At 40.5% G+C, this 13,032-nt stretch overlaps 1 protein-coding gene across 1 annotated transcript in view; it reads left to right on the top strand.

The window, feature by feature from the left end:
- Positions 1-12,790, top strand: part of LOC108794884 (neurotrypsin-like) — a 30,952-nt gene extending 18,162 nt beyond the window's left edge. The window contains exons 7-15 of the mRNA XM_018566024.1: positions 37-215; positions 1,814-1,955; positions 2,288-2,493; positions 2,907-3,048; positions 4,465-4,664; positions 7,493-7,571; positions 9,368-9,490; positions 9,810-10,087; positions 12,106-12,790. Coding sequence (XP_018421526.1) covers positions 37-215; positions 1,814-1,955; positions 2,288-2,493; positions 2,907-3,048; positions 4,465-4,664; positions 7,493-7,571; positions 9,368-9,490; positions 9,810-10,087; positions 12,106-12,416 — 1,660 coding nt within the window. The 3' untranslated portion in view covers positions 12,417-12,790. The remainder of the gene's footprint in view (positions 1-36; positions 216-1,813; positions 1,956-2,287; positions 2,494-2,906; positions 3,049-4,464; positions 4,665-7,492; positions 7,572-9,367; positions 9,491-9,809; positions 10,088-12,105) is intronic.
- The last annotated feature ends 242 nt before the right edge of the window (positions 12,791-13,032 follow it).

Raw genomic sequence — 13,032 nt, 5'->3', positions numbered from 1 at the left:
TCTCATCTTGTTGTTATCCTAATATCTATATGACAGAGGAAAGCCAAAAGCCTGGGTGTGGGCCCACTACGGACAAGGCTCTGGTCCTATATTACTTGATGAAGTGGAGTGTCTAGGAAATGAAACCTCATTAGACCTTTGTAAGAAGAATGAGTGGGAACATCACAACTGTGACCACATTGAAGATGCTGCAGTTTCATGTAACCCTTATGTAGGTAGGTTGAGATTTAAAGAAAACTGTCACGTTCAGTTTTTGTTTTTTTTAAAGTGTGACTGCACCTTTGATGCAATTACAGTTATATTGTAGCTTCCGCTTCCCCCAGCACCACAGCACCGGGTACAATCTCTCTATAGAAATAAATGGAGAGTGCAGAGCGCAGGCACAGGCTTGGCACAGATAACTTTGACAAGAGGCTGTCTGGCCATGTTGGCGTATTTAGGAAAGCTCAATAAACACTGTCAGGAGGGCTGGGGGTAGGGTGGGGGTGGGGCAGGAAAGTACAATATAAATGTAACTGCACCAAAGGTCTAGTTACATTTTAAAGTTAAACCCAAGTCAGAATAAAGCATAAAATATACAATATAGTATAAGTAATTAAATACAATACCTAAAATAACATATTTACATAAAGTGATGATGTGCTTAATATATCAAGTCAATAAACATTCCTTATAAATAAATATTAATTAATTAATATGTATACTAGGGCCTAAATTAATATTCTGTGAGACATACAATCTAATCAGATAATCATTTCTTAAAATATCTATTTCAAATCCAAAACCAATATATGTGTCTATCAATCATACAGATAATAAAGCGTCCACAAAGTGCTTGTGTCCATAAATCTTTAAAAACGAAGAATACCAAAGTGCCACTAGTGCAGTAAAACTCCACAGTGCTTCAAAACATGCCTCCAGATCCCTTATTTTGTGCGTTATGTCCAAATTTAATGAACTCACCGAATCTAAGCTGACAACTATTGTGTAGCAGTCATACAGCACAGTCATACCTAGTAATCTGATTGCTCAAGTTAAAACTCTCCAATGGTTGCTCTCCTGGTCTTTAATAGATCAAGGGAAGTAAATCAAGAGAATCTGCAATAGTGTAGCATCATTAAAGGAGAACTATGAGGTGAGTGCTTTTCACTCACCTCATAGTTCTAGTTGACCTGTGAAAATGAGGGGCGGGTACAACTGGCTCTGCCTCTAGGTAGGCAGAGCCAGCTGTCAGTCACGCAGCTGTGCGGATCCAGACATAATTGTCGGGATCCGCTTCAGCTGCGGCGTCTCAGTATACCGTGAGCCGTAGCTTGCGGTATACTGAGCCTAGGGTGACGGGAGGACGCTAGTTTGTGTCCTCCCGTTACCCTAAGGAGAACTATGGGGGAAAGCCTTAACCCCATAGTTCTCCTTTAAAAAAACATTTATTACAAGTATTAAAACACTCCTGATATCAACAATAGATAACTTAATGGCTTACATGCACTGCTCTCCCCACAAGGCATTTAGCAGCGTTCCTATCTGACTATCTATCCCTGCTGCTTTCGGATTGCGTAGTAATGGCAGCATGTACCTGGTCACTCAACGCTTTTCCTCAGGAGTGGTAAAGGGAAGGGAGCTACTGAAACTATACACACAATGCATAATAAGATCTTTGCTAATATGATCAGAGACACTGGGGCTGCATGGAGAAAGTGTTCTTCACAATAGCACATACCAATGCAGTTTAATATGCACATAAATGATCCAAAAATGCTTACATGTGTCTTAGTTATAGTGTGCGTTTATGTAACTGTATATTTATTTCCAGATGGTGCACTGAGATTAACTGGAGGAAAAACCGATGGCGAAGGAAGGCTGGAAGTATTTTACAAGGGAGACTGGGGTACAGTGTGTGATGATGGATGGACTGAACTCAATGCCCAAGTGGTCTGTAAGCAGCTTGGTTACAGGTATTTATTGCGTGTCATCAATATTACAGTTCTGTGATTAAAAAAAGGAATTTAAAGCTTAGCATTAGTCTACTTATATAGTATATGTACAATAGATATGGATGTGTGGATATATGGAAGCCACATTTCCAAATCAAGGCAGATCCTTTGATAAATGTATTCCGTAACTCTGAGTACATGTGTATGTGCGTGTAACTGAGCCCGTTGTATATAAAGCGCTGTATTTTCTGAAGGAAGAGAATAGCAAATATTTACCTTTTGTATTTCTTGCACCCACTTACAATGCAATTTATTATTGTTTGTTTTTTTCTTATGAGTTATTTGCCTTGCAGCGGTCCCTCTAACTTGGCATCAAAGTTAGAGTTTGGTGCTGGTGAAGGTTTGATTCTTCTGGACGATGTGTCCTGCACAGGCAAAGAGCGCGCTCTGGTGGACTGTACACGTAGTAGCTGGGGCCAGCACGACTGCTCTCACTCTGAGGATGTGGGAGTGCAGTGCTCCAATGACACCAATGACATCATTGAAATATTGCCAACAGGTAGTTGTCTACATTATTTATGTATTGCAGAGATATCAAAACGTTATTATTTTGAATAAAATATTCAAGAAAATCTATTTATGCCGAGGGCTCTTTATTTTATGACTCGGTACAAGTGCTATGCATGTTGGATTGCTAGTTTCACATATCAGATCATTCTGACTTACATTTCTGTGTTTTTGTTAAATCCCACTTCATCTTCCAAAAGATTTCTCTTTACAATTGTATAATAATATAATGTATACATTTTAAATCTATCTATCTATCTATCTATCTATCTATCTATCTATCTATCTATCTATCTATCTATTGTTCATCCATCTATTGTCATTGTATCTATCTAACTGTCCAATAACATCATTTAATTTCGGACGGGTAGTACATTATTCTCATAATATTATTGATGATTTTAGGGCCTTCGATTCGTTTGATGGATGGGGAGAGCACTAAGGAAGGCAGAGTGGAGATATTCATAAATGGAGAGTGGGGCAGTGTGTGTGACGATGGATGGACAGACAAGGATGCTTTGGTGGTCTGCCGGCAGCTTGGCCACAGGTGATTAGCTTGGTACTAACCATTTAGAGTAAAACCCTGGCCCTTCAAGAACTGGAATGCTGTAGAGTAAGGAAGGGTAGAATTCCAACTAAATTTTTTTTGTGTCTTTGTTTAGAGACAGGAAGTTCACTTCACAGCAATAGTAGTCTTTGAGACCAAAGCAAGGGTAATTGCTCCTAAGGGAGACAGACAACAGTAATTATGAGATAACCTGCATTTTTATGTATTTATTACTTTCCTGTGGCCACACAATGTAATGTGGAATGTATTTACGCTGCCAGTGAGTCACAGGTACTGCGTACAGCCTCCCATAGAAGTCAGTGGATGTACGTGGGTATACGTCAGACTAGTGTAGGCATGCAACCCTGAACACAGACTTTTTGCGGTTTGGGTTGTGCGCCCGTACCCATGCATGTGTTCACACAAGTCCGTTATATATCTGCGTACAGTCATTAACTTCTATGGGAGGCTGTACCCAGCACCTATGGCTTCCTGGTGAGAGAAATACACCAGCATTTACATTGTATGCCTACAGGGGGGCTGTATGCATGAGCCCTAAGGCTGGGTTTACACCTGGGCGTACGGAATATGCGTGTTTGCCACGCGTTTCGTGCTGCACGTTTTTACTGTGATTTGCGGTAAAAGAAACGCACGACAAACGCGTGTTTACAAGGGCTATCCGGCTGTATCCTATTGGATACGCGCTGAAAATACGCCCCAAAGAAGCTCCTGTACTTCTTCGGGCGTAGGTCGTTTTTCAGCGCGTTACTACGCGCTGAAATACGCCCAGGTGGAAACCGTGCCCATAGGCAATTGTTGGTTTTCTAATGCTGAGCGTTTTACAGCGCGTAGGAACGCGCTGTAAAATTCCCAGGTGTGAACCAGACCTAAAGGAGATTGTACAACCAGACTGGAATGTGTGTGTGGCCAGCTTAATGTTGGGCCCCATGAGAAGCAGGCACAAGCTTAACTCTTTCTTGTAACCCAATCCCACTCTAGCTCATGTACTGTTGGTTAGCGAAATAACAGAATATGAGCTCAGCAAGTGAAGCAGTATATAAACAATGATAAAAATTGCCAATAAACAGCAAGTTGCATATCCCTGGCAAAAATGGTAACCTTTAGCATTATGCTGGCCTACATCACCCCTTTATTTGGAACATATGATACCTGCTATAGAGCAGGACCACTTATTGGATTCCTCCCTGCTTTAAATCTGCCTCACTATAATGGGCAGCCACAGTTGATGTATATTAGTGTTTGCTATATAGTACAGTTTGGTCTTATTCATGCAAACATGGTGCAGTATGAGATAGACAGAACAACTGATGTATTATATAAAATATAGCCAATAACTGTTGTTTCAAGAGCAAAAGGAGCAGCTAAGCAAAAATATATGTGTTTCTTTATATTTAGGGGTCCTGCCAAAGCCAGAACAATGGCATATTTTGGTGAAGGGCAAGGTCCAATCCACCTGGATAACGTAGACTGCAATGGCACCGAGAACACACTGGCTGAATGCAGGAAGCAGGATAGTGGGATCCACAATTGCTGGCACAGTGAAGATGCTGGTGTTATATGTGATTATGCAGAGAAGAAAAGGATTGGATTAAACGGTACAGAATATTTAATTACATTACTAAGCTCCATAGGCCAAGTGTCATACATTCTACTGATTAGCAAATCCAACTGGAAAAACATCCTAGAATTGATTTGAATTATGTGAGCACAGGAAAACTTGATGTGTTCCTCACGTAATGTCATGTAATAGAGGTCACCTAGTTTGCAAAGCTTGAATGTAGCAGATTCAGCCTAAGAAAGACGAAATAACAATGTTAGCAATGTGTAGTAACAATAGGCCTCATTTATCAAAATGTCTAAAATAAAAACTGTCTCTGCTGTCCTTTAGTAGAACCCGATATGCAAAAGGGCATTTGAAAATTGAAAGGGAGAGTTTTGTTATTGTATAGCTGCCCAGTAATTTTAGACACATATCAATGAGGTCATATATCCTTTGCCCCAGGGGTGCTCCTAACATGGGTGATTTATAATGTTGTCTTATGCAGAAAGTTTGGAGTATAAGTGATACCCTTTGTTGGCTAACTTAAGTCATTAAAGATGCTAACTTTGGGATTTCTTAGATCCCATTGTCAGTCTTTATATATTTCTCTGCCTGACAAAAGGATCCAAAGAATCCTGAAAGCTTGCATCTTTAATAAATTAAGTTAGCCAATAAAGGGTTGCACCTAAACTTCAAACCTTCTACATTAAACAATAGCTAACATGGTACAATACTCTACAACCTTTTGAATGTTGTCTTATCTAATGGTAACACCATCAGATTTGTGAACAGAGCTCAGCTAGGATCGCACATACAATGTATTGATCTCAGCTAAGCAAGTGCTTGCAATACAAGTTGGAACAAATCATCTGTCAATCTCTGAAAAGGTGCTCGTGTTAGAATATGTTAGGTATTACCAATAACTGACTATAAATTGATGTCTTGAACTACATTATTCATTGAAAGGTATTTTCTGGTCAGTTGCTCCACTTGGTCAACAAATCAGTAAGTGGAGGTAGTTCTTAAATCTCCAACACAATTGAGATGCAGTCTGACCTATCTTATATAGTCTAGCCACAATGTCTCTTTGCTGCCACTTCTCCTAACTTAGTAGGAAGGGAAAACTCTCGAACTATGTAACAGTGACACCCTCTGCAGCCACAATGATTACAGATGTGCATGCCAGGCAGTTTTAAGACTAGCAACTGTCAAGTCCTTGTTCCCAACTAAAATGTTCTGCTTACAAAGTGAGCTGTATAACTAGGCATGTGTTGATTGATAAATAAAGCACTAACATAAACCCTAAAGTGCATTAAACTGTTAAAAGGAAACTAAACTCAGGAGTTAAATCTTAAAAATGCATTCATGTACCCCAACTATTAACAAACATGTATCTTATTTGTGTATCACTAAGCTGTAGAGCCTCACATTATCTCTAAATTCATGCTGACACTGTCCTTCCTTCTGGAGGGTGGCTACTCCTGTCCCCCATGGTCCCTGTGTGTTGTAGAATATCCACCGCTCCAAGCTCACTTCTGTGATGGACTACAATCTCAATACAAATTAGTAAACTAAACATGAGATTGTAGTTCATCACAGGAATGAGTTTGGAGCGGTGACTACTTTACAACACACACAGGGACCATGGGGAACAAAAGCAATCACCCTCCAGAAGGAAGGACAGTGTCAGCACCAATTCAGAGATGATTTGAGGATCTGCAGATGAGTGATATAAATAAATAGTAAATTAAAACACCAGACTTTTGAAAAAATCCTTTATTTAACAAAAGAAAAAACAAAAAAATGGATCCAGCGACGTAATCCAGTGTCAATCACGATGTCCAGCGTTGTCGACGCCGACTTGACGAAATAAAAAATAAATAGAAATAATTTTTTAAAAAGCGAGGACCGCCATCTCGTCCACTCGCAACGAACTCCCGCCGCAGAATGACATTTTGACAGATGCCAGCAATATATAAACAATTGGGCGGAGCTAGCGGTGACAACTAGCTCCGCCCAGCTGTTTACAGTTGTACGGCATCTGACAGGTGAGCCATGATTGGGCAAAGTCATCATGACTTTGCCCAAACATGGCTCTTACAGAGTACTGGCCAGTACACAGGTCAGGTGCATGTCTTGCACCTGGCCTATGGTCGGATGCAAGGCTTTAGCCAATCAGGGCTCAAAAGGCACTGTAACATGCACAGTGCCTTGTGGGGAGCTCGGCAGGTGAATAGCCGCTGAACGCCCTGACAGTTCGTGTGTTTGCAGAACACGCGAACTGCTGATGTGAACTCATGCCTGACTCCAATATCGAGCCCATCCCTAGTTGTCACATCAATATGGTCTTCACAGTGAAAATCAGTTGTTTATGGTAGTAAAAACTGGACTGCTGTTAACCTTGGAATACTAAAGATATTTCTGTCTGTGAAGGAGCTCATTCATCCATGCCATGGTATATCTGTAAAAAGATAAATCAAGCCAACTGGACTTGCTGTATTTTTCTTGAAAACATTTCACTGGTCATCCGACCAGCTTTTTCAATTCAGAATGACTTGAACGAAAATGCTCTGGAAATAAATATGGTGAATGTTGCTCCAATCAACTCAATTTAGTTAAGTGAATGATGCTTCAATCAACATAATTTTTCTCCAATCAACAGGTTATGTTGATTGGAGCAACATTTACCATATTTGTTCCCAGAGATTTTGTGTACAGGTCCTTCTGAATTGAGAAAGCTAGTTGGATGACCAGCGAAAAATACAGCAAGTCCAGTTGCCTTGATTTATTTTTTACAGATCTAAAGATCTGGTAGGATCCATTTAGGTAGGATAAAAACAGGAGAAGAGGGGTGATTTCATGAGATTTCTTCTCATCAATTAGATGCAGAATCTACCATATGTGGTATTAGTCTGGTGACTCGACGAAAGAAGAGAATTGTTGGTGGAACCAAATCAGTCCGGTATGTATGAATAGTAATGTGTCTAAATATATTTTTTGTTACAACAAAAGGAAATACCATTCTCTTTCTCCTCTTGATATCTCTGTCTACTGCCAAAGCAACTGTGTATGAAACATCAATACAATTTAGTGTTAAAGCACTTCTGCCCCAGGACACAAATAGTTCTGGATTAACACCAAACATGGTAAAATGCGAGGGGACGGTAAGACGCTGGAAAAATGCAGATGTGCGGATGGGGTATAATTTTAATTTAAAACAACACTTCTCAACATAGTTCTATTACAGGAAAATACATTTTTTTATTTTATTATTACCAAAAAGAATTACAAATTTGTTTTCAATGTGCAAATTAATTGTCCTGACGTGTATGTCATCTCTCCTTTTATGGACTGGATTTTAGCAGCGCAAAAGCAAAAAAAAAAAGTACAAGTGTATCAACAGACTTAAATCAACCGTTTCTTATGCCAATGTTTACAGAAACCACTGCCAAATATGAACTGTTCAGCTTATAATTAGCTTGCTGGTGCATAATCCGTATACAGAAAGCCAGCCTGTCTCCAGTGACTGTTATTCCCCCACCGAGCATCGTTATCTTGTCTCTTGCACAGCATAGAGTAGGTAAAGCTGGGGCTTTCAACTACAGCCTGCACATCAGATTCAGTACCTCCATCCTTCCTTTGGCAGTCATATATTACTGCTCTTTGCATTTGTCAGTATCCAGTAGAAGCTATAAAGATGGACGTTAGGGCTTAGCTGGTCACATACAGGAAAGTCAAACTTTGCATATTGCTAACAGGTCTGTTTAGTGATCATGTTTTGGGCTTTGGAAACAGTATGATAATACCACTGTACCATCGTATTCACCACCATGTTTATATACATGTTAAATTCAAAAGTTTAGTTTAAATGAAACTAGAGGTTATGAGTATGTCAGAATGTACAAGAGCTGTCATTGCTGGCTTGCTTTTAAAGATTCATTCTCCTGGGCTGTTATATTTGTTATTGATTCTCTACTTAGCGAGTTAATGACCCAGAACAAATGTGTGCATATTAGGTGTACAGGCTTAGAATGAGAGCTCACAGCTCATAATTTACTACCCGTGACACATTAAGCACTTTTTTAAACACTCTTTTACATGTCTCCTCATTTATCACAGGAGCCAGTCAAGTTTAATGAATCCATTATGTAAAATTATGTTTTATATATCATCAAGACTTTGCTTGTAAAATTATGATGTATTTATTTATTGGGGCGTGGTGGTACACATGACAGCAATTCTCAAATTCAAACATCAGACACAAGGCAGCTTCTGTCATTCCTACATTGGCAGGCTGTGTGCAGACAAAGAGATTCCATGCATACTCAGACTTTCAAAGATCTCTACACAGCAGTAGAGAACATCACAAGACATTAGAGAGAAACACAAGGATATTGAAGTAACTAAATTTCCTTTTGGGATGCATGCTGGGTGGCAGCTTCTTTGAGCCAAGAGTGGCTGCGCATTCTGTGTCTATTTATTTTGCCAGTGTTCTAGGTCTGGCCAATCTTATTCAGTAAACTAGTGCAAAGGTACTAATAAGCTACGAAGAAACATAAATAACAAACAATAAAGTTTAAAATTCTTGAAGGCAGCTTAGCGTAATACATTCGGATTGGCTGTTTTGCACTCACTTGGATACAACATGAAACAAAACAAAAACACTTTGATACAATGAAATATTCTTAGTGTTAATATGACGTACGTTAAAAGGGAAGCAAGACAATGTAATATTTATGCTGTGATTTCTTCCTATAGGGGGGTTTGGCCGTGGCAAGCTTCTCTGAGGCTTAAAGGATTTCACACAGAAACTCGTTTACTATGTGGAGCAACATTGATCAGCAGCTGCTGGGCCTTAACAGCTGCTCATTGCTTTAAGAGGTTGGTAGAAAGCAGGACACCCATAGGCACAACACAAACTAGCTGTTCTAATACAAAAAACATCTGATGTTTCCCTATTTAGAGGACAACCTGCATTTATTTTACATGGTTCAAAAGCAAAATGAAACCTGTCAAATGAAGAATTTATGAGTGACCCATGTTAGAATGTTAAACAGCAAGATTGCCTGTTATCTGCAATAGCTTTTCCTTACCCTACCCTCCAGTTCTTAGCCATAGGACCACCACAATTGGCTGCCATGAAGTCACCAATATGTTATGGGTTTTTAATTTCTTGATCATTTCTTTGTAAATCCCTCAGGTTTGGAGAGAAGCCTTACCGATATTCTCTCAGAGTAGGCGATTATCATACTGGGGTCGAGGATGACTTTGAAAGAGAACTCCCCATACAGAGGATCGTTGTACACAAGAAGTACCATTCTGGCAGCAATGACAATGATATTGCATTGGTGAGAGTGCAGGGAAAGGAACACCAGTGCTTGGCCTTCAGTGACCATGTGCTACCCATCTGTCTGCCAGAGAGGAAGGAGAAAGCAGCATACCAGAAGCCATGCTTTATCTCTGGATGGGGGGATACAGGTATAGCCACTGCAAATGTCAAACGGAATTCCAGTCAAACTGTTAAAATACATATTTGTAAACTGATTTACCTGCCATATTAATTGCAATCCTGTTCAAGCATTTTTGTTATTTTATATACCTCTAATACACTGCATAGCTAGCTGGGTGACACCAATATTTCTTGCCTGCTGCAGCTTCCTGTGTTATCTGCCTGTTTTCTAGAATAGAATTTCAATCACACCACAGCAGATCACCATAACAGTGATCTTTTGCTGCAGGGGGAGACAAAACAGAGCTACTTCAACCATACTCTACTATCCAGAATCACCGAAAGTGCTATGGTGTACATCCCTTTCTCTCATCACAGTGCAGAGGCCTGGTTCAACATTGTGTTTATAGTGCCTACGACACAGTTTTCTTTAGAGCAGTCTGTTGCAGGATCAGGAGCCTTGAAGCCAGTCGTTTCAGCTCCTGGGCTTAGCACTGGACCCCAAGCTCTCACTGACAGCCAGCTCTTCCAGTGCTGAACCCCATCATGATTCCCAATGCTGCTTTAAAAAAACACTTGGGACTCAGGTGGTTAAGATAATCCTGTGGCCTGAAATTTCCAAAGTATAGTTAAAGTGGACCTAGCATTAGATATATTCTCTAAGAAATGTGTAAGTGTAACACATCTAGGTCTTTTTTACCTCTCACAGAGATCACAGTACTCAAAGCTTTAAGATACTGAAAGGTCTACTTTACCTTTTTAAATGGTAATTACTTGATAAATGATGGTGAGTTAGGTGGAGTTTTTCCATGTCAGTTCTAGCAACAGTCAGGAAAGGGCATATAGAAAGTCATACTATAAATTAAACCTTAAAGCAAACCTGTTCACATTTGTGCATGTGACTTGCTCCTATTCCATTCTTGTGACAGAGCTGGTGTCTTGATCTACATAGTCAAGTGGGCTTGAGGAGTGAATCCTCTGCCCTGGGTAAGCTCCAAATCAAGCATCTTGGACTTTGCTCATGGCCTTTTTTTTCCTTCTGAACAGTGTGGAGGTGAAAACGTAAGCATGTGACTCTGGAGAAGGGAGCAATAAATACATTTGTTTTGCCTTGCATGAGCAAATCTCAGGTTTTCTTTATGCACAAGGTACTTTTGGCTCTTTTTTTACCCTGAGAACATTGACTCAGCTCCACGCTGGAGACAACGGTGAAGGGACATTAGCAGTCTATTTGGAAGGAGTGATGCTGAGATGCACTGTAAGTAGACAGTAGAATGAGTAAATAAAGAAAAAACACCTTAAGAGCTAGGGCCGGTTGCTATGGGTTACTGCAACTCTGAATTTTTCTTGTCTAGGGCTTTTGCCCTTCAGCACTTACTGCCCTTTATGGTGATCGATTGAAGTGATGTCCAGACTGTAGATATAATGCTTTGAACTTTTATTGTAGAACTTCAGGGAGTGAGGTAGAGGGCTAGGATCATCCAGGCAGATGTAGACTCCAGTACATTGCAGATTGTGGTTACTGTTTCCATGCACAGCAGGTAGAGCACCTGACACAGCAATACTTGAGGTAGAAGTCACTAGTCCATGCCATCAGTAGTAACCGCTGGGCAAGCTGCTATCAGGCTCCAAGGTCATCACTTGGCTAGTCCCCAGGCTTCAGGCCTAGCCATCTCAGACAATCCATTGCAGCCTCCCCACAGACAGGGCTGGGGGAGGAAGAGAGAGCTCACATGGTCCACCCACCCCAAGTATTTATCTCCTCCCCCAGCATGCACCGCTGGCCATTGTCTTACAGTGATTGGCTGCGGAGAGATATTCACTTATAGCAATCCCTCATTGGTTGCTCTGGGTACACCCAGCAGTACACCTAGCAGCAAACAGATGCAAACGATGACAAATTGTTTAGGGAAAACCAAATGAATCTAGACTACAAATCAGCACCAGACTGCATACAATGTGAAAATACTAAATTTAATAGCACTCTTTCCAGCAGGGTGCGACACCTATTTTCAGCCTAACCAGATTTTTCACTTTATTACCACAGGGACATCCTACTCCAAGACACTTCTTCAAGGTGCCATTCCAATACTCCCCAAAGAGTCCTGTGTCTTGCGCTACAAGGGCAAATTTACAAATCGTATGATCTGTGCTGGAGATCTATCTGAAGACAATCGAGTGGACAGCTGCCAGGGGGACAGTGGAGGCCCACTCATGTGCCATAACTCAAATGGTCACTGGGTCATTGTAGGAATAACGTCCTGGGGTTATGGGTGTGGACGAAAGGGCTATCCTGGAGTGTACACAAAGGTAAGCAGGTTCGCCCCCTGGATCAGAAGGGTTACAAAACTGAAATGAAATAAAGGACACTTTTTATTTATTGTTATCAATGCAATCCATGTTAGATACTCAGAACTTCATCATGAGTCTCATCATAGAGCAATACTTGTCCGCAACATGCCTTAAATTTCATTTGTGGGTCTTTACTATGTGAAAAGACAAAACTGTGAAGCATCTTCCATTTTGTGCCTCTGTTGTTGTAAGAATGTATGACTTCTCTTCTTGCTTTATGATTGAGCAAATGCATCCAAGAACTGTTTAGTAAATGGACAAAGAACACATTTCCAGGGTCCTTCAGGTCAGTGGGCATTTCACGTGCCACAAAAGTCAGTAGGTGCCAGAGCTTTTACTTTACCTGTTTGACTAGGTGGGAAAACATTTTTTTAAAGTTGTAAATGTGAGCAAACCTAAGATTTTACCTCTGCCCCAACATTAAGCCATGGTGAGCCTAATCCAAACATATTAGAAGCTCTAAAACTATGTAGGATTGTCATATGGCTTTCTGAAATGTACAAAATGCAAAAAATCCACCGGAGTTCTGTATATTGATAGGTAAACCCTCTATATGCTACACATAGAAATGACTCTCAAGTAGTGCTCCTAATGGGAAACGTTACCTCCTCTTGTCCCAAGA

Source organism: Nanorana parkeri, unplaced genomic scaffold (assembly GCF_000935625.1).
Source record: "Nanorana parkeri isolate BGI_ZX_2015 unplaced genomic scaffold, ASM93562v1 scaffold908, whole genome shotgun sequence".
Lineage (NCBI taxonomy): Eukaryota > Metazoa > Chordata > Amphibia > Anura > Dicroglossidae > Nanorana > Nanorana parkeri.
The sequence above is the reverse complement of the archived record's forward strand: the minus strand, read 5'-3'. Positions and strand labels throughout refer to the sequence as shown.